This window comes from Plectropomus leopardus, chromosome 19 (assembly GCF_008729295.1).
Source record: "Plectropomus leopardus isolate mb chromosome 19, YSFRI_Pleo_2.0, whole genome shotgun sequence".
NCBI lineage: Eukaryota > Metazoa > Chordata > Actinopteri > Perciformes > Serranidae > Plectropomus > Plectropomus leopardus.
This window is the reverse complement of record NC_056481.1, coordinates 12,023,022-12,046,564: the sequence shown is the minus strand read 5'-3', so window position 1 is coordinate 12,046,564 and position 23,543 is coordinate 12,023,022. Positions and strand designations below refer to the sequence as shown.

The 23,543-nt window shown below is 42.2% G+C and overlaps 1 protein-coding gene across 4 annotated transcripts in view; it reads right to left on the bottom strand.

The window, feature by feature from the left end:
• tcf7l2 (transcription factor 7 like 2) overlaps positions 1-23,543 on the bottom strand; it is a 97,237-nt gene that overhangs the window by 48,581 nt on the left and 25,113 nt on the right. For all 4 annotated transcript variants that reach the window (XM_042507482.1, XM_042507483.1, XM_042507480.1 and 1 more), the window contains exon 4: positions 13,827-13,928. In XM_042507482.1, the coding sequence (XP_042363416.1) occupies positions 13,827-13,928 (102 nt within the window). The remainder of the gene's footprint in view (positions 1-13,826; positions 13,929-23,543) is intronic.

The following is a 23,543-nucleotide window of genomic DNA, read 5'->3' as shown; positions in this document are numbered from 1 at the left end:
CACCGTCTTCAACACACACATACACACACAGTTCAAATTTGACTGTGACAGTGTATTCATCCATAACTGTAAATTGTTCTTTGGGGAATTTGGCGGGGCCCTTATATTCTCCCCCCACCAAAATCTTTCCCCACTCTCGTCCCCGTCTTCTCTCCCTGCCCAAAAGCTGTCTCCATCACTCTCAATCACAAGCTGCTTGTACGTATGTCGACAACAGACAGTCGCGATAGCAATTGTGGGATCACTCAATGCTAAGTCATTACAGAACCAGAGGGATTCATTAGGGCACGCAGTCAACTGGAGCTTATAATTAATGCTATTTTTTGGTGATATCCTTGAAACACCTTTTGCAGTTCGATTATTGATTTATTTCTTATTATTGATTGCTTTGAGCTGGGGTTGGGCAATTTGACGAAATATACTGTTCAACGGGAGAAATGTGTCCACCGATGGAGATGTGGCAACGTTGTTATTATTTGGAACATGCTGTACGGTAGTGATGTGCGTGTCAGGGTTATTTTAAAGTTTTAAAAAAGCCAATCTAGTGATCTGAAAGTGACGCACAAACCAAAGTTGAAAGTTTCTGCTACTGACCATCGTTTATAACAACTTCCTTGCTGTAAGCTGTTGTGTGTCATTTCCAGTAAGTATCACAATTTTAAGTGTTTTTTTTCTGTTTATGAAGAACAAATGTGGGAAGACAGCGAGTACTCATCCATCTTTTAAGTGGTTGTGTTTAAAGTAATAAATACGTCAGACTTGACAAATAGAAAACAGACACCCTGAGCACAGCAGCACTGATATTAACACTGCTTGCAGTGTGAGAGAGACAGAGAGAAAAGGTGGAAGGTGGACTATTGCGCAATGTTTCTGTAGGTTAGGTTAACTTAACTGCAATGCTGATCTGTCACTTAATGACCCGCCTACCTGAAACCTATGATATTTTCTAACAAGCTCACCCCAACCAGCTGACCCACAGGCTTTGGCATGACCTGCGCAACAGTACAGTATTACAAATCAGGGCTAAATTCTGATGTGATCTTGTAAATCCAGCTGCCTTGCAAAGTAAGGTGATTTGGGAAGACATGAAAGACGAGAGGCAAGTCATAAATACAGAAACATGTACATGAAATTATTTTCTCAGGAACCATAAAGCTTTCATTTTGAAAGAATTTTAGTTTTAAAGGTTTTGAGACTTTTTAATTCAAGTGGTGTCTCGTGTGAGGCAGGGTTTTTTTTTTTTTGTTCAAATGGAAGCTCAAAATAAAAGACGAAAAACAAATGTGATGATGTCGTTATTTAAAATAATTTCAGAGCTATTACTGCACCGTGATAAAAGATTTTGCCCACATCACCCATCATACATTGAGGCACATGCGGCTCCAAGGAATGATTGAATTTTTAAATACTAATAATACTTCATTTATCTTAGCACTGCCCTGGTAGCTCATAAGATATGGATATCAGCCCTGGTAAGCTGGGTATAAATATTTGAGCTTCAAGTGTCAAAGCCTAAATATTTATTTAAAAGCATTCCCAGTGCTACTGAATTTAGTCCTGCTCGGTGATAAAAGAAAAATAGAAAGTGTTGGGACCATTTAGAAAGACTGAGTGAAGGTCACCAGTTTCCTTAAAGCCTGGCTGCCATGAGCTTTACTTGTGTCCCTGATATTGAACAGTGACTCAAACAAGACACCCCCTGCACTGCCTACAGACTCAAAGATCAGACAAACAGCCACCCCCCAACTTCTCCTCCTCTACCACAGTTTTAGTCTGGTTGTTGTAGTAAACTGACAGCTTCCTACACATACAGAAAGCCTGACTTTTCTTTGTTGTGATTGGTCGACTCAAATACACACAAACACAAAAAAGCGGGCTCCTCTAAAAAGTGAAACTTTTCTCAACTTCAAAAAAGCTGTCAGTTTGAACGAAGAACAATATTGCAAACACAACCTCAGTAGTTATATATCTTCAGCCATAGTTTTTTTGGGGGGTTTTTTCTGACTAAACAAAAGGCGGTGATTTCACAGTGCTCATGTACCTACAGTGCATGCATGCCACAATGCGTGTTATCAGTGTCACAACACTCAAGAGGCGAAAACTCGTCTAAATTCTGCAGGCCACCCCTGGGATATTCACTAAATCGCTTCACCCCATTCTCAAAAGTTCACTTCCAAACTTCCTGGAAAAAGGAGCAGACATTTCTGAGGAATAACAAAGAGGGTTAGTGAGAGTAATAACATTGTGTTTAATCCCACACAATTCTGCCTCGTACCAGAGTGAGAACAGCGAGCCAAGGGGGACTTGCAGTGAAAACAAACTCCTGCAGACGGATGTGTGTTAGCAACGCACAACAACAGAATCAAGTGTCAGGAGTTTATCTATAATAAATTACCTAAAATATGCTTAACTGAGAGGAACGGCACAAAGAATTTCAGCTGCGATAAGGTGTATATTGAAGAAAAAAACAACATGTATCAACAGTTTTTCCCCTCTTCCTCGGCTTGCCCTCCTGCCCCCTTCTTCTTTTTTTCTACGTAGTTCCCCTCCTCTTTGTGGCTCAAACTTCAGCCCCTTCCATACGGCTGCTGAGAAAAAAAAACGAGGTCACAGATCGCCTTACTCCAGCCTGCTTCCGTATGGTCACAACCCCCCTCCACACCTTCCCCTACCAGCACCTCTCACTCAAAACCTCATTCCATCACTGTGGCCAAATCCGCCTCATCCATTCTCCCCCCTCCTCCCCCCCCACTTTCATTTCTTCCCTCCCCTCATCTCCACTCCCACCCTTCCTGTGCCCTCAGCCCAGTGCTAATTGGTAAATCTGTTGAACCATGCCAGCCCCAACAATGAGGCACCTGGAGTTCTGTCAAAACAAGTTTCCCTGTGAAACGGCCTCCAGTGTTAATACAGTAGCGTAGGGGAGCTGCTGTTGTCGCTCACCAGGCTGGCCGCAAAACGGAGCCGGGGATCGCTCTATCTGGGGAGATTTATCAAAGATGACTGCGCTCCACTTTCCGTCTGCTAGGAGTGGCTCATCATAAATTAGATTATTTATCAATATCACTTCTGAACTTTGATCCTGTTTCTTTGTGCGAATGAAATATGACCAAATTACGCTTACAAAATCTCTCCAAAAAGTTCTTTTTTCCTTGTCATTATCCACTCCAGCCTGCTAGTCACATCTCAGGGTTAAACGAGTTCATGTTGTTGTATGCAAACACATGAAAGTTATAACCTGACCTGACCTAGCTCTGACTAGCTGTCATCTAAAACTCAAGTCACACCTTAGACACAGCGATACTACACATACGCTCGTGTAGACAAAGGTGTGTTTGTAAGACACACACACTCGCAGAAAGACAGGCACACCCAACAGTGATCCTGCCAGACCTTGTCAAACAAGTTCTAGCAAAGGCGCTTGTATAAGCGAGGGAGGGGAGGCAAGCAGTAAGTTGACATGGTGAAAGGAATGTTTTTTTTTCTCAATCCTGGTAGACTACACCAACATATTAATAGCTATTTGCACAATAAAGTATGATTTACCATCTTTCTTTCTATTTTGGACTCATGCTATTTACTGGCAACAAATGCCCTGCAGAGTGCCAAATCAGAAAACAATTGATTAGTCAAACAATTCAAGTGGGCAATGCACAGAGACACGGTCACCTCAGAGGAGATTAATAAGTTATCCCTTGGGCTTCATTATGTCAGCGTCTATCCAACTTCACACAGCCAGACTGAAGCAACTGATGTCCTCAGGATGTCAGCTCTGCGGCTAACAGACCGCAAGTGACTTGTGAACGTGTTAAGGTTGTTTAAAAAAAAAAAAAGTGAAGTGAATTTCTGGCACAGAGCTTTAATTTTCAAGTGCCTTTTTTGTTTATTTCTGCAATATGTTTAATTTCTTTATGTTCTAAGCCAACGTGTTGTTTCAATTTTGTGAAATGAAGCTGAATATGTTGTAATTTAGAATGGGTGAACCTTGAACTAATGACTAAAGAGAAGTGCGGACCTTGTGACTGGACCAGTAAGGAAACAACTTTAGTGTATTATCACCTGAAAGTCACAATTGCCATATTCTTGTTACCTTAGAATAAGCAGTTTGTATCTACACAGGGAGCGGGTCCTCATCTACAGTGATCGCCATGATGCACTGATGTATTTCTACAGTGGCCTAGAATGGACAAACCAAACACTGGCTCTGGATAGGAAAATAATCATGACTGCCACCATAGTTCAAAGCCCCAACGTGACCAAAGCGCGGAGAAACACTAATTTTTTAAAAAATGAAACTCCTGTATTCTCTGTTTTAACCAATTTAAATCACTGGTCTGTTTGTTTTGGGGAGGAAGAGACTGGATATTGCAAATAATTCAGCTCCTGATAAAAATCTGCCTAACAGGGTCGGAGAAACATTGTTTGTAACATATAACTGCTTTTCCATTGTTTTTCCGGTTTTAATCATGTGGTCAGTTTGTTTTGGAGAAAAACCTCTGTGGTTAATTCAGCTCCTGGTGAAAACCTCCTGAACAATGGACACTGAAGGAATTGTTACCAGAAGAAGTTTCAGCTAGTTGCAATCTGCAATCTTCACCACTAGATGCCACTAAATCCCCCCAAGTCTTACACACTGTTCCTTTAAAATGACTCCTTTTTAAAGTTGCAGGACAATGACAGAGGAATCTCTATGACGCCACTTTCAGGTTAGGCCATCTTTAATTCAAATCTTCTACCAGTATAAGTAAACAGTGTGTTATTGCTCCATCTACCTCTCTGTCTTACATTTGGGCCCAGATGCTGTTAATAAAGTCAGCAAAACAGCTTCTAGAAGCAATACAAACAGAACAGAAAGACTCCCTTCTCCTGCTGGTGGACTGAAGCCTAATTCAAACCAAATGCTTCCACAGTGAAGCTAAAAAGGATGTTGTCATTAAACCAGAACAATCCAGAAACTGAGACCGGTTAGTCATGAGACAAATAAAGAAGGCAAACAGAATCCTTAATACATAAAAAGTGGTTAAAAGCCAAACAAAGCTGAACAAGAAAACACATCAACTACCCCATGAAGATGGGGCAGTCTCCATTTAGTGTTTAAATTTAAAATAAGCAAAAAATATCTCTTGCCATCATATCCCATCACCTGGATTGACATTTGAGACATTCAAAAGCACACCAACAACAAAGCAGCAGCACTTAATCATAGCACAAAGCACATCACAGCATGATTATCATCATCATCATCATCATCACCAGAATTTAGGTTATTCATTCATTCATTTTTTTTTGTTTTAAATCATCAATTATCAGTTGTTAATTTGCGTGTGGAATCAGCCAAAAAAATCCAACAAGATATTTTTGGAATTCAAAGGTCTCTCACCAAATGAAATTGGTGAAGGCTCAGATCTGACTGTCCGGGGAATTCCCAGCAGAAGGGCCCCTGAAAGGCAAAGATGGACGTTCCCAAGTCACACAATTATATCAGCACTCCATCTCTTGTTCGCTCTCACACACTCACACACATATACATCTGCACACACTCCCAGCCGGCCAGGTTTTATGCAAAAGAAAAACGTGTTCTCCCTGGAAATAATGCATCCCCTGGCTTTTTAGTTATTTAAACTACGAGCTCGTCTCTGCTGGCTCAGCTTTCTCCTGGGTGCATGTTCGGCCCCGTTATTACTAATTTTACACAGACAGAATGGGAGAACACTGGCTCTGCACTGGTTACGCAGCTGTTGGTACTGGCTGGCTGGTTGTTAAAATAATATTTCACTTTGGTAGAACATCCTCAGCACGCACACCTTTACAAGATGTTCAGTAGCAGTCAGCTGGTCTGACGATCCACTGTCAACACAAAGCTCTACATAGCATGATCCGGCACATAGGAGCAAATATTATCAACTGAGTGTCGGAGTCACTTTTTTCTTGGTGTTAGAGCTGTTACTAGTAGGGGTGTAAATCACAAATTTAATCATGATTTAATATTGTATTGATCCTTTAGACAATGTTTTTTCATGCAGCTCTGCACGTCAAATAAGATCATCATCACGATCAGACAACACGGTGACACGGAGGACAGAAGCCTTAGCTTTCTGTTGCAAAAAAAATTCTAGCTGTATTATGGTTTAAATTTTAGATCTATATATGCAGGATTATCCAAACAGCAATCTCCCACGGCCATTACGCAGAAATACCACCATGTTTCAACAACAAGGTAAGGCAACTTGATGCAATGACGTGATTAAGCAAAAGAGGGAAACTTAAGCTTTCTGCTGCATAACAAATGAATGCTTTAGCCAGTAAGGTTTTTATTTTAGATCTATTTAAACAGGATAATGCAACAACAATTTCCAACTGCCATCCGCCGGACTTTCAATTTTAAAGGGTTAATGATCAATGTGTATCAATGTTTTCACTTTGCATCAATAATATTGGCTCGTTGATTTTTAAATCCATACGTAAATCCACAACGGTGTATTGTTACACCCCTAGTTATAAATTATAAAGGAAAAAAAGTAAGTGTGCTGACTACGGGTCCCCAGAGCAGTCATGTCTGCTATTTTTATCACTTCACTGTGAGCACTAAAATTGAAGTTGTGAACTGCCTAGTCTTACTAGCTGTTCAAATACAACTTTCTTTGGAGGAGGAGGATGGATTCAGAGGTTAACCTGGCAGATTTGTACCTACTGCTCCTAAGAGCAAAAATTCAGATCTCGCATCTCTTTGAGCGATGTCAGGAGACGGTAAAGGACAGCTAAAGGAAGAAAGAAGAAGAAAATAGGGAAAGGGAGTTATTGATTTACTAAGGAAGAAAGGACATGCTAGTGGAAGCCTCAGAACATGCAGAGAAAAGCAACAGGGCCTTTAGTTTACTGAAGGGCTCCAGCACCTAAAAGCTACTGTGCAGGTCGCTTTCTCTGCAGCGAGATCACTGGGTTCTATTTGTACTTGTGCTTGACCCCAAGGCCAGCTAGATAACTTTTCATAACAGCTAGACAGTGAACACTGTGGTAACTGGTGAAAACACACTTGTGCACACGCTTACACATACAAATATGTATTTTTCTTTTAAATGTGCATGTCCAACATAGAGTCGCACGTTCTCTGTGGTAGCTTGCTTTCACAGGGGTTATTTACCGGTCAAATACCACAGCGAGGAAAAGAGATGACAATGGCCCTGGAGCTATTCACACACAGAGACACACACACACACAGAGACGATACAAAAAGCTGCTGTTCACATTTCCCACAATAAAATGTTGTATTGGAGAGGCTCCTTAACGATGTTCATCGCACATTCAATATACAAAGAAAAATTTGACATTTTGAATTCCTGTTGGTCAGCATCATTATTTAACCCAAAGGGCCCTCTTGGTAATTTATCAGCTACCTTTACTTTTAAATGTTGAGGTGTTCTGTACGGTCCGTCAAGACTCGAGAAGACTCTTCAGTCATTGTTGTGGTTTTGTTGCTGACTAAGCCAACACTGACTGGATTGTCTGTGGGAACAAGCGGCTGTCCAGACTGCTGGACAGATACAATGACTGAGGTGCTCTCATTTTCATTGTCACAGTTCCCGGGGCCTGACGCCACGTCTCAGATTTTGGCCCGAGTCGATGATGTAAGGATGACCCCTCGAACAAATGTCTTGTGTGGAGAAGACAGTGAAGTGTGAGACAGCTGAAAGACACAATGGTCTTTATCTGAGGCCTGGATGGCAGGCCAAAAACAGCTGAGGGGATACGGATAAAATCTTCATTCACAGTAAATGAAGATTTCCATATCTATATCTGACATACATATATATATATATATATATATATATATATATATATATATATATATATATATATATATATATATATATATATATATATATATATATATATATATATATATATATACATACATATATATAGTCTCAATGGAACGGGACTGTTAATTACGAGTGGTATTAAGGGCAAAAAAAAGCTGATCAGGACATCCCGAATATAATAAATTATACAGTAAATTGTCTGGAAAGAAATTCAATTAAGAAATAATTTATAGTCATTCAAGATGTCTGTCATATCAGTCCTACATGCTAAAAGTGACCACAACAATATATAAATGTATGAGCTTTCTCAGCAAAGGTTAAGGGTGGACGGAGGGATTCATGCACAGAATGAAGACAAAAGCGAGAGAGGTTTGTAAAAAGGCCTAAAATGCAGAGGGAAAGAGCAGTTTAAGGTCGCCGTAAGTCAGGAGAGTGAAAGCCTTCTAGGTAAAGCCTGAGGACAGTGTGTGGGTGGTGGCTGCTGACCATGGGGTCGCTCATTAACAGCTGAGGAGGCCAGGCATCCCAGAGTCCTGGGCAATTGTCTGCCTTAGCCCAGGTGCACGGCCCATTCAGACCACAGGAAGCCCCCTTTATCCCTGTTCCTCTAAAACGGACAGAGACGCGGTCAAGGAAGGTGAATGTGATCCCGGCTCTGTCTTTTCTAACACGAACCTAGAGTAGCAGTCGCATGCCCGTCCAGTCCTTTGGCCCATTGTTGGGATCCACAGAGTCATTGTGGCGTGTCTTTTCTGAATGCTCGGTTAAGACGCGGTTCTGTTAGGTTTTTCTTATAATATCAAAAACACGTCAGCTCTTTTCACACTGCCTCTTTCCAGTACACATTCTTCAGAGAGACGAGACTGAATGGGAATAAAATAAGCATGTTCAGTGGTTGTAAAGGCTGAGGTGGGAGGTCTTGCAGGCCATAAAAATGGCCAGATTCCATCACTTCCTCCACACTAATTACCATACACTTGGAGCAAGTGCCCTCCCTCTCTTCGTCCCTGAGCCCATGCTCCACTACCTCTGACACACACACGCACGCACACACACACATACAAAAACACACAGTGAGGCGCAGTTGGGAAATGGTTAACACTCCAGCCGTCCCCTGCTGCCAGTGAAAGCCCGCAAAACAATGGAGACATTGTTCGACCAGGGCTAGGCTCTAGACTCTAAGGCTGTGTGTGCGTGTGCGTATGTGTGTGTATGCACGTGAATGTCAGGAAAGTAGTTGGTGTGTGTGTATGCTCTTAACATTTGCATGTTTCTGCCCCAATTCCCAGAAATTAAGAAATGTGATTCAATAAGAGTGTCTTTTATGCCTCATCCCCAAAAAGAAGTTTGATCACATGACTACTGAGATGAGACTGTTTAATATCTTTCAGCCGAATGATGTCATTACATGACCAACATGAGCCTGGACTCCTGATCAGTCCCAACAACAGACTGTGAGTTAAAATGGACAACGTGACAATTCCCCCAAAGTAAAGGTCATAAACCCAGCCACTGCCAAACTACAAACTCAGTGCAAATAATAACTGTTTTCTCAAAGTTGTTTCTGTTATTTTAGGTAGTTCTTGTCATGCTGTTGTTTATTTAAGTGGGGTTTTTTTGTTTGTTTTTTTTCCTCGCAACAGCAGTTTGTGGAGTACAACTTGTTGGTTTGATAATTGATGCGTCAATCCAGTCAGAGTTGATCAGATCAATGGATGACGGATGGGAGGAGTAGCATATTAAAACATACTTTTAGACCCATGGCAAAAAACTAGTAAGGTTAACTTTTAACTACGCCTGGCTTTCTGGTGCTCCGTCTGCGCTCTGAGAAGTGCAAAGCATAACCAAACAGTATATATACTCAAACAGCTCTGCTAATAAACGGTTAAGCTCCAAAAATATAGAATCAATACGTGGCAGCAGATATTTTAATCGTGGCAGGCTGCCACAAATAAAGTAATATATGGGAAACCCCATATGTTATGTTGTGTTATTGGGTTAATGTAATAATAACATAATAAATCATAGAAGTGTAGAACTGTTAATTAAAAATTAAATTCAGCCACCAGCTTTACTGCCTGCTGTGTATCCACAAAGACTCCTCAAGTCCACAATGTCAAATTAAAACATCACAATAAAAGGCAAGCTGACAAAGCAAGGACTGTTTATGATCTTTCCCTCAGGAGCTGTGTGAGGCATAAAAAATGTTTCTTGGAGTCTCTCCCTCAAAAAATACACATCAATAGGTAGATAAATATTGAATAACTTTCAGCCAATGGCATAAAAGTTCAGCGGCGGCAGGTTTTGAGGCTGCCTGCGGGGTGGTCAGGCACTTCAAAGGGTCCTGCGTGGCCCCCTTTGAGGGCATGGTAAACAGGGGCATACAGCGTGCCCTCAGAAAGACCAGCCTGCGTGAGGTCACTTCCTCTTTTCTCGGTCCGATCCACCGGCATTCCCCCACGACTGAGCCTTCCAGCCAGAAAATGAGACCGTCTGTCTGCATCTCCGTCCCTGTCCATCTCTCTTCCAGCCACAACTTTCTACTAGGCTTTATCTACAGCCATCTTTATCTTTATCTCTGGCTGTCTTTCTATTGTTGTTTCAACTGTCTCGGGGTCGGCTGTTATCTAGCAGGACAATCGACAGCTTCTTATCACGTCCAATGCAGCCTGTTAGCACTCCAGCCAGGTAGAGATCAAGGTGCCTGAGAGGTTCTTTGCATTTATAAACAAAAAGAAACTACTGTTTACAGCCCAATTTATTGATAAGAGGATCACGTACTACAACATGCAGGCCTACATCTTCCGGGAGTATAAAAAAAAAAAGAAAAGCTTGACTGATTGAGTGACACCGGCGGGAGTCCGTGTGGGGTTATCATTGGCATTCATGATGCTGTCCACAGTAATCTGTCTTTTCTATATGAACAGCCAGTATGATGCAAACCAGGGAAACATTCAATCACACTTCCCTCTCAGTCAGAGGTGGATGCCGGAGCGGGATGGCAGGAGCGGCAACTATACAAGCAGCATTTCACATTCAATTTTATCACTTGGCGCTAACAGCGAGATGTGTGCCTATGCAGCGATGCTGCAATGCCTCTGATCTTACCAGCCTGTGTACTCTATCAAACAGATCACACTAGGGCCGGGCAATATGACCACAAATATTACAATATATTCTCTCATATTGATCAGTGTCAGTACTAATCACAGTATCAGTTTAATGGTGCTCCCACTGCTCCGTTCTGCTTTGGCTTCTGTTTTTTTGTTCAGAACTAAAGCCCGAAGAAAGAACAGAAACCAGAAGGTTCATTAAAGTTTCAGAGCGATTTTATCATCAGCTGCAACTGTCTTTCTAACCCTAAAAAGACACCTTTAGAATTTGGACGAGTTTCTTAACTTTATTTTGTGCTCTGGCTTAAATTGCAATCTGAGGGGTGAAACCTCAGATCTCAATCATGACCAAATCTGTTGTTCCTTGGCCCGAGGCCCAACTGCGCCCAACAGAAATCCAGTAATAGACAGCATGATATAGTATTTTTGTCTGGGGCTGACACTAAATACTATCTGTTGATAATTATCTTGATTAACTAATTGGTGTATAAAATGTGAGAAACGTGTGAAAATGTTCATCAATGTTCCCCAAAGCCCAAGATAACATCCTCAAATATCTTGTCCTAAACCCAAAGAAATTCAGTTTTCTGTCACACAAAACTAGAAAATATTCACATTTAAGAAGCAGTACTCAGAGAATTTGACTTTTTTTCCTCAAAAATTATTCAAACTGATTAATCGATTATCAAAACTAGCCTGTGGTTGATGGCAACTAATCAAATAATCATTACAGCTATATTTTTAATTTAATGGGAATGGAAATATCACTTTTACATCTCTCTAAATCTATCACTATATGACCATAATCTATCACTTCATGAATGTTTTGATCATCTTTTCATATAGCCCTGACTCAATCGGTTCAGTCACTGTGTTGCTGTGAATGGATCTGTACTTCAGCGATGTGCAGGCTTATTTGTTTCCATCTGACTGGTTGTCCATCTTTGTTGTTTCAAGTTTGTTTTCGCCCCACAGCCAGTTTCTGTTTTGGTGTTTGTTCCAAGCCTGTTAGTGTTGCACGCCTGACTGTTTGTATTACAACTTTCTGTGTACACTGTGAAAAATAGATGCTTGAATTTATTTAGCCAAAAATAAAACCCCTAAAGTGTTTTGTTATAATTATAGATCATTTTAGCACCAAATTTAATCCCACCTAAATATATATCACAACAGAAACGTATACAAAATGACGTCACTGGTGAATTCTGAAAAGTTGAAGTGGATTTACTACACTTTACTGCTGTTCTCAAACTTCCTTTAAAAGGGAATCGTTCAGCAGGAGTTTAGGTGGATGTGAGGTGGTAAGTATTTACAGCCATATGACTCATAGCAGGATAAAACCTCAAGTATTTACCTGCAGCTTTCACTGCCTACGACCAGTTTAATGACTTCATAGGAGTTGGGACTCTTTTCTCAGCGTCTCCTAAAATAACAGAGTAAGAAGAGGCCCCTGAACTCTTTGGTATAAAAATAACACCAGCATCGCGGGGAAAGATAAGGAGGGCCTTAGCTGGGCTTGTTTTGTTCAGAATAACGCTGTCATCGCAAGCTCTTTGTCTTAAACACAACTTTTGACAAGGTTTCTGTTTCAAATAAACAGCCCTGTCGACTCCTGCTATTTTAAGACGTGCTTAACTTAAATGGGCAAAATACCAAGGAGGCCTCGGCTTGCCAACTTTTGAGTAACTGTTCGAGATGGTATTTATTACGGACCATAAAAGTAACCGAACTGATCAAATGTCAAATGGGACTCAGAGGGACACTGTGTCTTGACAGCGTAATTTGCGTGATAAAAAATCATCGCTACCTTCTGTGAGAGCACCACAGCCGTGACGACTGCTAACCGTGTTGCTGCGCAGAGTGCATAAACAAAAAGGGTCAGCTGTGTATTATTAGCTCCAGCGCTCAACTGTTACCACAGGAGATATTGTATTCATGAGCACACAAACTTGGAAGGCTTCTCCATCTAAAAAATCGTTATGCGCTTTTCAAATTTTCATAACGATATGTAGAAGATGCATGCTCCAAAACACACAAAAAATATAAAGTAACAACTGTGCCAATAATGGCCTGGGGCATTCATGATCACCTCACTAATTCTGCTCAATCCCCACTCTCATTGATTTTCCTGGCTCGCTAACCCTGTGACCACATACGTACACCTCCCTATGTTCAACCTTTCCGCTGACCTCCTGAAAACTTTATGCCTTCAGCTAACTACTAAGTTCACATTCAACAGCTCATTCTAGTGCTGCTTGCCTCTTAGATATTGACATGCCTGGGGTGGATGCTCTGTTATGTGTATGTACTGCATATGCCCCTATGGCTGTCCAGCCAACTCTCCTACCAGACTACTCCTCCAACTCCATGGATAGGGTAATCAATTTTGAAGGAACGCCCACACTTCCCTCAAAGACGGCAGCCCAGCATTTGCTCATTCTTATGAAAAAAAAGTTGTCAACATAAGACCGGTTTTCCATAATCTTCCAGCTCAGTACAAGGCTGGGCTGGGAGTTATCATTTTCTCTGGGATTACAGGCGGCGTGGCTGTCCAAAGAACAACTGCTGCACCTGCCACAGTGGCAGCCCCCAGTGCCATTCGCCTCCTGATCACTCACAAACAGACAAAAGCTCGACTTTCACTGCACTTAAAAAAAGCACAAGTTTGCATAAACTGACTGGGTGACGTGTTAGTGACTGTGATTTAAAGGTAAACGCAAACAAATATGCATTTTTCCAGTCAAAACATCCATTCACAGGGAAAAGAGGAGGGCTTTAACACTGAGGACGGCAGGGAAAAGGCGAGAAATCAGGGTTTGTTTGTCTTTCTGTAATGAATAAGGGAAGAAGAGCTGGTGAAAGAAGAAAAAGTACCGGGCGGAGTGTTACTTACAACGATGTGTGCCGGTGACGGGGACCTGGCATCTTTAAGTGCTTGTCTACTCTGAAGACCTCCTTGTTGAACATCTAGCAGTGGCCATTTCATCTGTAGATACTGAATGGTAGAAAAGGAAACAGAATGGAAAGAAAGAAAACAAAACATGTTAACAATGCAGAAAACCAAAAAAATAAGACAAAAAAAGGAGACGACATTTCTTGACGGGTGCATGGACGGGTGTGGAAATTAAAAAACATGGAAAAGCAAATAAAGATCTTAAAGGCGGATGGTGGATGGGGTGAGGATGGTCTCAAGCATGCATCTGAGAGTTGTGTCAACTGAAATACACATTTTTAAAGAAATATACAGTCTCTTTTAGATTCCAGGCTCCTTCACAGTGAGCACGGAAACTTATTTTCTTTTCTGAAGTAGCTGACGTGTGACTTTGGATTCCACTGTGTCACTAATTTGGAGTTGGGGGAGGGCAGAGGTTAAAGGTAGTACTGTACACAGCTCATGGCTTTGAGATGACCTAATGTCATAAATGTGACTGTTGTCAGGCTTTTATTGGGACCCATAAAGAGGTTAAAGCGTGGCGTCTCACCACACTCCTCCGGGGCTAAACCTCCTGACTGCTCCCATAAATGATTGACTTGGCCTCTATCAGAAGTCTCTCTTTTTTTCCCCAGTCTCTTTCTCTCTCTCTCTCTCTCTCTCTCTCACACACACACACACACAAGTACAGAAAAACAGATAAGCAGAAACAAGGGTCATGAGAAACATCTGTCTGTGTTATAAACTGGGTGGAGTCCTTTTAATTTGATGACATGTGCTGTGTTGACTGTTCTACTGAAACTGATCTACCTTCTACCTCCTCCTAAAATGAGCGGGAATAATGCCTCTTCTTAATAAATTTAATCATAGTAAAATAATCTGTCGTCATTTATATATATATATATATATATATATATATATATATATATATATATATATATATATATATATATATATATATATATATATATGGAGATGAAAATGAATCTGTGGCCACACTGCAAACCGTCTGTAAACATGTCAGCCATTGACTACCTTTGTTGACCTTGCTATAGCATGTGGTCCAGACACTGCATGTCAATGTCAAGGCCACCTAGTTTGAGGGAAAAAGGTCACAGCAGCTGTTTCAGCTATCAAAGCCTGTGGAATGGGTACTAAGAGGTGAAGAGCCTAAAAACTGTTAACTTCTGAGGCAGCAGAAGCTCCATTACAATCAAATATCAGCCTCAGTGGCTACCTAAGTGATGGCAGTTCTGGATTTGCATGTGATGAAAATGAGTAATCTAAAAAATAATAATAATATAAATAATATACTTTTTTAAAAAGCTCAGTGTTTTCCCAATAATTGTACAGGCCTGGCCAACAGGAACCCTGTTTTAAATTGCTTTAAAATGTTTTAATAACACTAAATATTAATTTCAGTGTTTCCCTTGTATTCATTCTGCAGTGATGCACCACCCTGAAGTGATGTGGCACACCGCCCTGAGTCCATAAGCAAGGTAAGTGTCTGTGACTAGTTCACATGTCTGTGATATCAGCAGAACAGTCAAGTGTCTGTTATCTAAACTGCTAAATCCAGTTGAACAGGAAAAGTGAAGATTGTACCATCGTAGGTGCAAACAAGCTTGGTAGTGAACAACACGCTAACATGCTGACGTATTTTTGTGGGGCTGGATTTTTTTCGGTTTCAGCTGAGCTAGACCAGAGAATATTTGGTTGAAACAAAATGGTGATGCTGTTTTGCCCTCATTGTTGCTTGTGAAGTTTGCTGAAAGTGATGTAATGATGCCCCAGTGCATTTTATTTGGTGTGAGCTCTGTGCTGGACTCCATTTAAAAAATAGCCTTTTAAATGTAACACTGCTTGTCAGCAACCAGTAATAACTTTGGAGGCAATTTGGCCTTGTGTGCTCTGATTAATTTGGCATGCAGTAAACACACAGGGCATGATTTTGTTTTAATAAAAACTCAACTCCTGGCATTTGCGCTTGGTGTTCTTCACCACTGTGAAAGATGGAAATAATGGGTGTAAGAAGCCAAGCAGCTTCAGAAGTGACGTATCTTCGTATTAAATAGGTGCAGTGTAGTGTATTTTATTTATGCCAATGTGAAGACTGGTTCATGTGGATTGTGGGCTGGTAAATATTTCTGAAAAGAAACTGATAAATATTTGAAGAAACTTGAAAAGGGAATTTGGCATTGTGGTAGGTGATGGAATGTTTTTTAGTGCCCCACAGCCCATCGGCCAAGCCGAAGCAGTCAACCTAGAGGAAAAGCTGAAGCATTTCCTGAGAAAGACAATTTAAAGTTCACATGCTCAAATGGAAAAAAATCCTAATTTTGGCAATAAAAACTGGTTTGTGTCAAGAAACCAAAAGAAAGAACAGGAACAACCACTGGTGCTGGCAACTCAGAGCCATTAAAATGGGCATTCTTATAAGGTACAACAAATATCTCCCTAAAAACATCCTAACAGGTCAACTTGGACTTGGATCTGGGCCTATGGTGCCATTTGCACTTAAGTTCCTTTCCAGCGTCTCATAACCACATGTTTGGAGTTTCACTTAAAGATGTTATCTGAGTCCTATTTAATTACAATTCATGAGTTATTTAGATCTTCTTTGCATGAAACCTAAAAGGTTCATGCAATCCTGTTGTTAATTACCTCACTATCATTATTGGCCCAGAGCCCAGGATCACATTTTGGCATTCTGTGATAAAAAGTTTGCTGTTTAACAAATTATACCTTCAGTGCTCCTTCATAATCTATGCAATGCACAAGGAAATAAGAGCTCTGGCTCTGTGGTAGCAATTGTATAGTGATGCAGGTACATTAGATTCAATTTCTTTGTGTTGCCATCCAGGCAAGGGTGACGTCTAGTTTGTATGCATGTCTGAGGCTGTGTGTGTGTTCGTGTGTGTGTCAGAGATGGTCAGAGAGGGAGTGTGTCGCGACCCTTCCTGAGACTGTGTCTAAATCAGTGGTAATTAGCGAAGAGTTCACTGTGGGGTGCCTGCCAGTGGTAGACGCTGGAGGGAGTTATTGACTCCATGTCCTCGGTTACAGCCCGTGCAAGGGAAAAAACGGTTTTCTGCCTGGTCTTTCTCCACCACTACCACTCATTTATGACCCCAAGAAGGCTTTTATTGCTAAAAAAGTGGGTTTGTTTATGCTTGTTTGTATGTCCTGAGAGTGGAAAAAGGGAAAGGTTGTAAAAACTCCAGAGTTGAGGTCTTGTGGGTTTTTATGGACCCCCCACACTGGGTATTAATTGCCATGAAGGGGAGAGAGGAGGAGAGAAGGAGAGGAGAGGGGGGGGCAGGGGGGTGTTGTAACAGTAAAAGAGGAGGAAGAGAGTGACAGGGCTGCTGTCATCTATGAGGTAATTCAAGATAGTGTCCATTGGTGCCAGGGGGGCTAGAAGACGGGGCAGAGCTGGATAGAAAAGGGGGGGGGGGGGGGGGGGGGTATTGTGAATCCAGTCATGGGAAAGTCCTGCCATCGCGTGTGCACACATGCTCCCACATGCAAATATTCAAACACAGCTGCAGCTGGGAGAAGGGGTCGAGCGAGAGGACATTCTGAGTAGGTGGGTAAGGAGCGTGAAGGTGACACCCCTCAGTGTGGCGACGGGGGTAGAGAGACACCGAAAGACTACAGAGAGAGGGAGGGTGCCGCAGCGCATGCCCTGACAAGTGGCTCCACTTCAGCCCCGCTATTGCAAATGTTCTCACACACTAATCTCTCCTGCAGGTTTTACAAGCATGCCAAGGAAAACGGAGCCCTGGCAAGCACCGGGCTTTCCGACCACCCCCTTCTTGGCCTCCTTCCTCTTCCTCCACCCGCCCGCCTGCCCTGCTAACCGACGCACCGCCTGGGCTTGAGTAGGCCATGACCTCTGACCCCTCTCTGCTGCCCCAAGCCCCTCCCTGTTCCCCACTCCACGACCTGAAAACTCTCCCGCTATGAGGGGGGCCCCCCGGGTAACTCAAGAGCCATTCCAATGTGACAAATTGCTCTGGAGTTCTAGGATAACTCTCTCCTCTCCTCTGTCTCTCTTCCTGCCCCCCCACCGACCGCGCACCCCTCCCACACACACAAACACTAACACGCCCCCCACCCTGTAAGAGCCACCCAGTTGCTTTGCTTCGGGTTGTGCAGCAGACGGCTTCTCCTACTCCCCTCTTCCTTTCAGCCTCCCCCCTTCTCTCTTCCCCTACCCCGCGCCCCTCCTCGCCTGGCCAGCCCCACAATGGGAGCTGAATGACTCAATTGTCTCTGATGAAGTGAAAGACAAGGGAGTCCTCTAAATCCTTACAGAGGGATGAACTCACTCTCACTGTTCCTATTCTCCTGTCCTCTACTGCTTTCCCAAGCACAAGAAGGGGGCTGGAGGGGCTGGGAAACATTTACAGGGTCTGTGACTAATGATTACTTTCATTATTGATTATTTCGTCTATTCTTTTTTCAATTAAGCGTTAAGTCAATAAAATTAGTCAGAAAGTGTGCCTGTTCCCAAAACCAAAGGTCCCAAGGTGAGGTTTCTTCTGTAAAAACCCACATTTATCCTCACATTAATCTTTAGGAACCTGGAGCGACATCAGTTTTGCTTGTGCTGTGTTCAGATGCCTATCACAAGTATTAAAACCTTTGAACCCTGAGCCAAAATTTCCCAAAATGTGGGGAAAAGGGCAATGAGCAACTTGTTAATAAATATTCCACAACTTGCAAGGAATTTGCAGACTTAGAAAATTATTTTAGGGGGAAAAAAAAGCTCGGGAAAAACTATTTATTTGAAACTAGGTTAAGGAATTATTATATTTATAAGTTCTTTCCCTAGGTCATTTCCTTGCTGTGGTTAATTTTTAAGAAAAAAAATGCAAAATGTGTGAAATAAAAGAGGCCTTTCCTTTAAGTCTGCTGCTCCGTTGACTCAGTGAGCTTTAGCTCCACATTTTAAACCACTGTCCATTTACAGGTGGAGAAATTTTAGTGTTTTGTGTTTGTGTATTGCCCTTTATCTTATTTTCTGTTAACTTTGCTGACAGACATATTGACATGCAGAAACATAATGCCCACTGCCCAGACTCGGGTCTCAACTTGGTAGCTAACATAAGCCTTAGCTATTCTGTACTGTGAAATACCAGGGCTCAACAGGAGCTAATGCTAGCTAGCGGCACCAGTCATTTTGCTATTATTGCTAACTATGGCTGTCATGGTGGCCGGACCAACAGTGTTGCTGCAGAAACATACATCAACATCCCCCTCTATTCTCAATTTTAAGCCACAATACTACTGTTAGCTCTGTTAGCACAGTTAGTAGTGTCAGCATGGCTAGAGGTGCTAACATAGTTAACAATGCTGAGGAGGTTTATGCCTCATATTTGAGCTGCTTACTCACAAGGCAACCAGATCATGGCCACCATGTTTAACATCAAAGCTATTAGGTTGGGACAACGCTCACTTGCTCCTACCAGACCTGGGTGGTGTGCAGTGCAGTAAATGAAAGAGAAGTAAAATTAACCTATAGGCAAAAAAGTCAAAATTATTCTTGGTGGTCAACCAATTAACAGTTTTTCAGTGACATCCCTACCCAGAACGACTGCTTAATTCTCTGCTGATCAATGAATCTGCTCCATGTTTCAGCACTATTCTTTTTTTTTACTAGGCTTTACTATGTTTGAGCAGGTGCAATCTATTTGCATGCTGGACTACATACCCATACAGTTACTGCTGCTGCACCAAGGTCTGGCATGTTATGAGTGTTAACCCAGATCCACACTGACTGTCATCGCAGTGAAAACAAGCTGCGGCCCTGGTCCCCGTGTCACCGCTCGTGGCAGAGGGGAATCTGTCCGGAGACAATTGGAGGGGCATCCTGAGCGCTCACACATCATCCTCACACGTCCGCACACTGGCTCTTACCACCGCTGTTACTAATTCAACAAGCTGGCGCAGAAGCAATTTGGCCTAAAACACTCCTTCCTGGTACCAGATCTAGACTCTCAAATATAAAGCATTTTTTCCACATCCTATCAAACATTAAACAAACGTCAATACGTATTGACAGAGAAGGAAGGAGAAGGTCTTGCTCATCAATTTTTTAGTGTGAATGACAGACACACAAAGTGTAGGATTGTTTTGTCCATTTCTGGTCAACAACCGGCTCCTTTTCCATCAACCCCCCCTCCCCATCTGATGTGTTTATCACATGGCGGCTGGAGCAGCAGCCACTGCACGGCTTGTTCGTTTTGTTTTGGATTAAGAGCAGAGGGCTTCAGACCAATCAAACAAACAGAGCTCCTTATGTGCCAATGTGGCTCCCAAACACTCGTCCACTTTCCAGCAGGGGAACCAAGGGACAGATGATGAGGACCACCGGGGCTCCATCAAGCGTCCCAGCCATGTGAGCAATGTGAGGAAAGGAGGGGAGACAGGCAGAGACAGACAGACAGATAGCAGCTTGGGTTTAGAGTCAGCATATGGATACTGGGTGTTGCTCTGGAGAGTCCGGCAGATCTTCGACCCATCTGTGGCTGCCTCATGAGACAGACATACGACATAGCTCTGCACAAGCGTCATCGGCAGCGTATACAGATACCACATGAACATTCACAGCGACCCCCTCGGCATGCCACACATGCTTACTCACCCATTCACACCTGAACAACAATGCTCACCCACATTTGAACATACGCTGGTCGACAGGCCCAGCAGCTCCTCTGGGAGAGCGCTCGGAGATGGGATTGACAGCTTGCAGATTACACCAATCAGACCGCTACTCTAAAGAGCTTTATTTAAGTCTGAAATGATCAAGGCTAGTAAGAGGAGCCCATTCAAAGCTCTGCAAGTAAACTGCACAGAGCTTAAAAGATTAGTTCATCCAGTTTGACTACAATTTTATCCCTTTAAAAAACGAGAGCGGAGCATATTGTCTTGATCTGCTGCAGAGATTGCCGGCAGTCTTTGTCCTCACTCACAGGTGCCAAAGAAGACATGTGGTTGCACAAACACGTAATTTTTTGGGGAGGGGGTAGTAATTTTCTGTAACTGAGGGAGGGAGAAGCTTAATGAAACACAGACTCTTTGAAATCCCCAAGCTCGCTCAGCTATATGATACATTCGGCCTTTGGAGAAGCGCAAGACAAAACTGGGAGAAAGTTAGCTGACACAAGAGGGCCCATCATGGCTGCTTTGGTTCTACTAATACACATTTTATGAGTAAATATTAAAGAAAAAAAAACACGCCCCACCTGCTCTGATAGCCAGAGGCGTTTTGCAACCAGGAAAATAAAAGTGGAATGTGGGAAGGCCTGGGGTTTGTGTGCCCTGGGGCGGGAAGGGGTCCGCTGGGCCCATATTTACTCCAAAGCCAGAACCGCTTGGGGGTTCCACTAGCCCTGACAGCATTGGGGCCGCCGACCTGATCCAAAACCTCCCCTCCTCACCTCTTCTACCCCGACTCCCTTTGCCAACAATCTCCACCTCCACCTCAAACTCCCCTTCTCTCTCCTTCTTGCAGAAAAACTCAACCTGACACTTTTCACATAAGCCTTTTTTTCCACATGGAGAATGCGCACATGACCTCTCCTTCCTCTCCACCCAACTCAGAATTTACTCACCCCTTCAAACGAGGCTGTCGAAACAGGCTTGTGAAACTACCATTGTTCATAATATCTGACAGTATTGCAGGTCTTTCACCAAAAAGGGAGAATGGCTTAGTTTTTAACAGATCTGTTTGGTGTCCTTCCCTCAGACTTATTTCCATGAACACTTGACTTTTATCTGGCCTGTTCTGGAAGTTAGTTTCGCTCTCTTAAACACTGGTTCATGAGATAAGTATGGCTTTGCTCGGACACTGTTTACTTAGCAAGTGTGGACAAATGTGCTGTTCAAACACCAGCTGATTGACCGGAAAGTTTCAAAGGATTGCGCAACGTGTAGCTGACACATATTTCTACAACAATCACAAGGAGAGAAAATTGTCCACTAGTTTAGACCAAATCACCATCTTTCATTAAAATGTTTGGACGATGACATACTGTAGCAAAGATTACACACACCTGGATGCATATACAGTGCTCTGAAGGAAGTGTGAGGGTGACATGATTGCAGTCCAAAACAACTTCTCAACAAGCCTCAGAAAGTAAACAGCGTTCCATTTCTGACTTTTGCGCCCCCCTCCCCCCCTTTCCCACTGTCCCTCTCCCTGTGTCATTAAGACTATCTCTTGGCTGCTCTATAAATATTGTGGCAGGGAGGGTGAAGGCCAGCAGGAGCTGGCTGGTCTTCCGTCAGCCGTGCTAATGAACAGGCGCTCTGGCACCTTTAGCATCAGGCTCTGCTGCAGAATGCCTCTGCTTTCAGGTGATTCTCCTGCTTCACAGAGCTACTCTTCTGCCTGAGTGACTCTTTCTGTCTTCCTTTCTTTCTCTTTTCTCTGTCATGAATATAACTCTGGCTTTTGGGTGCTTTCATTAGCTTCCATGATTACATGGGTAGCACACTGACTAGGTTATGTGTCATGAAGCTCGAAGATCTGATTAACGCAATTAGAGTTGTTTTGATACCAGATCCCAGGAATCAGTTATCTACACAGCAAGTTGCCTTTTACAGCCAGTGGCAACTACTGTTTTTCATAGCAGCAAAAAAGAATTGATTTTCAGTAAATACTGTAACATTGGCAGTTAGAAAAATGTCAGGAATTTAGCAATATTTTTTTTGAAATAAAGGAAAATTATATGGCATTCATTCTGTTTGTTCGTGTTTTATAAAGGGTTTAACCTCAGCCATGCCATACAACAATGATACCAATCCTTTCTAATCCATACAAAGTAGGTAGGAAACAGCTGTTCATTTTTATTTTGGCATGGGCTGATACGCAAGTTCAGGTATCAGAATTGGTATCAGGAAGAAAGAATGGCATCAGAGCATCTCTTATTGCAACAGCAACAAATTAATCTTAACTGAGCAGTCCTACTTATTTCCTATTAGGGTTAGAATCACAATTAGTTAATCAACAGAGGGGAATTACTAGTCAATACAGTACAGCTGGGCAATTTATCACTATATCGAAATTGTAATATGAGGCTCGATATGGCTTAGGTTTTGGATATCATAATTTAATTGGTGTATTTTCTTGGGTTTAAAGGCTGCATTACAGAAAACTGCTGTAATTTTCTGAAGTTGCCAGACTGTTCTAGCTGTTTTATTATTTACCTTTACCTACTTAGTCACTATATCCACATTACTGATGATTATTTAAATTGTCATTATGTAAATATTTTGTGAAAGCACCAATTGTCAACCCTACAATATTGTTCACATGGATGTGGTGGAGGTATTAAAATATTGTGATAATTAATTGTCTCTATACACTGCCCAGCCCTACTCCTTTGCCCGTTTTCCTTTTTTCATCTTTTGATAGTGTATTCAAGTGACTCAAAAGATATGTAAAGTAAAGTTGCACAGTTATTCCAAAAATAAAAGCGGCATAGTCAAAGCTCATCTTTTTGGCATGATACCAAAAAATGTTTTGTTTTTTTTTTTTTACTGCTAAAACCACAATTCGCTGAACATGTGTCTGAGGGTGCTCTATCAAATCACCCAACATGATAAACAAGTCCCTCTACTTTCCTTGTTATGAGGATTTTCAATCATCCGTGTAACAGGATATCA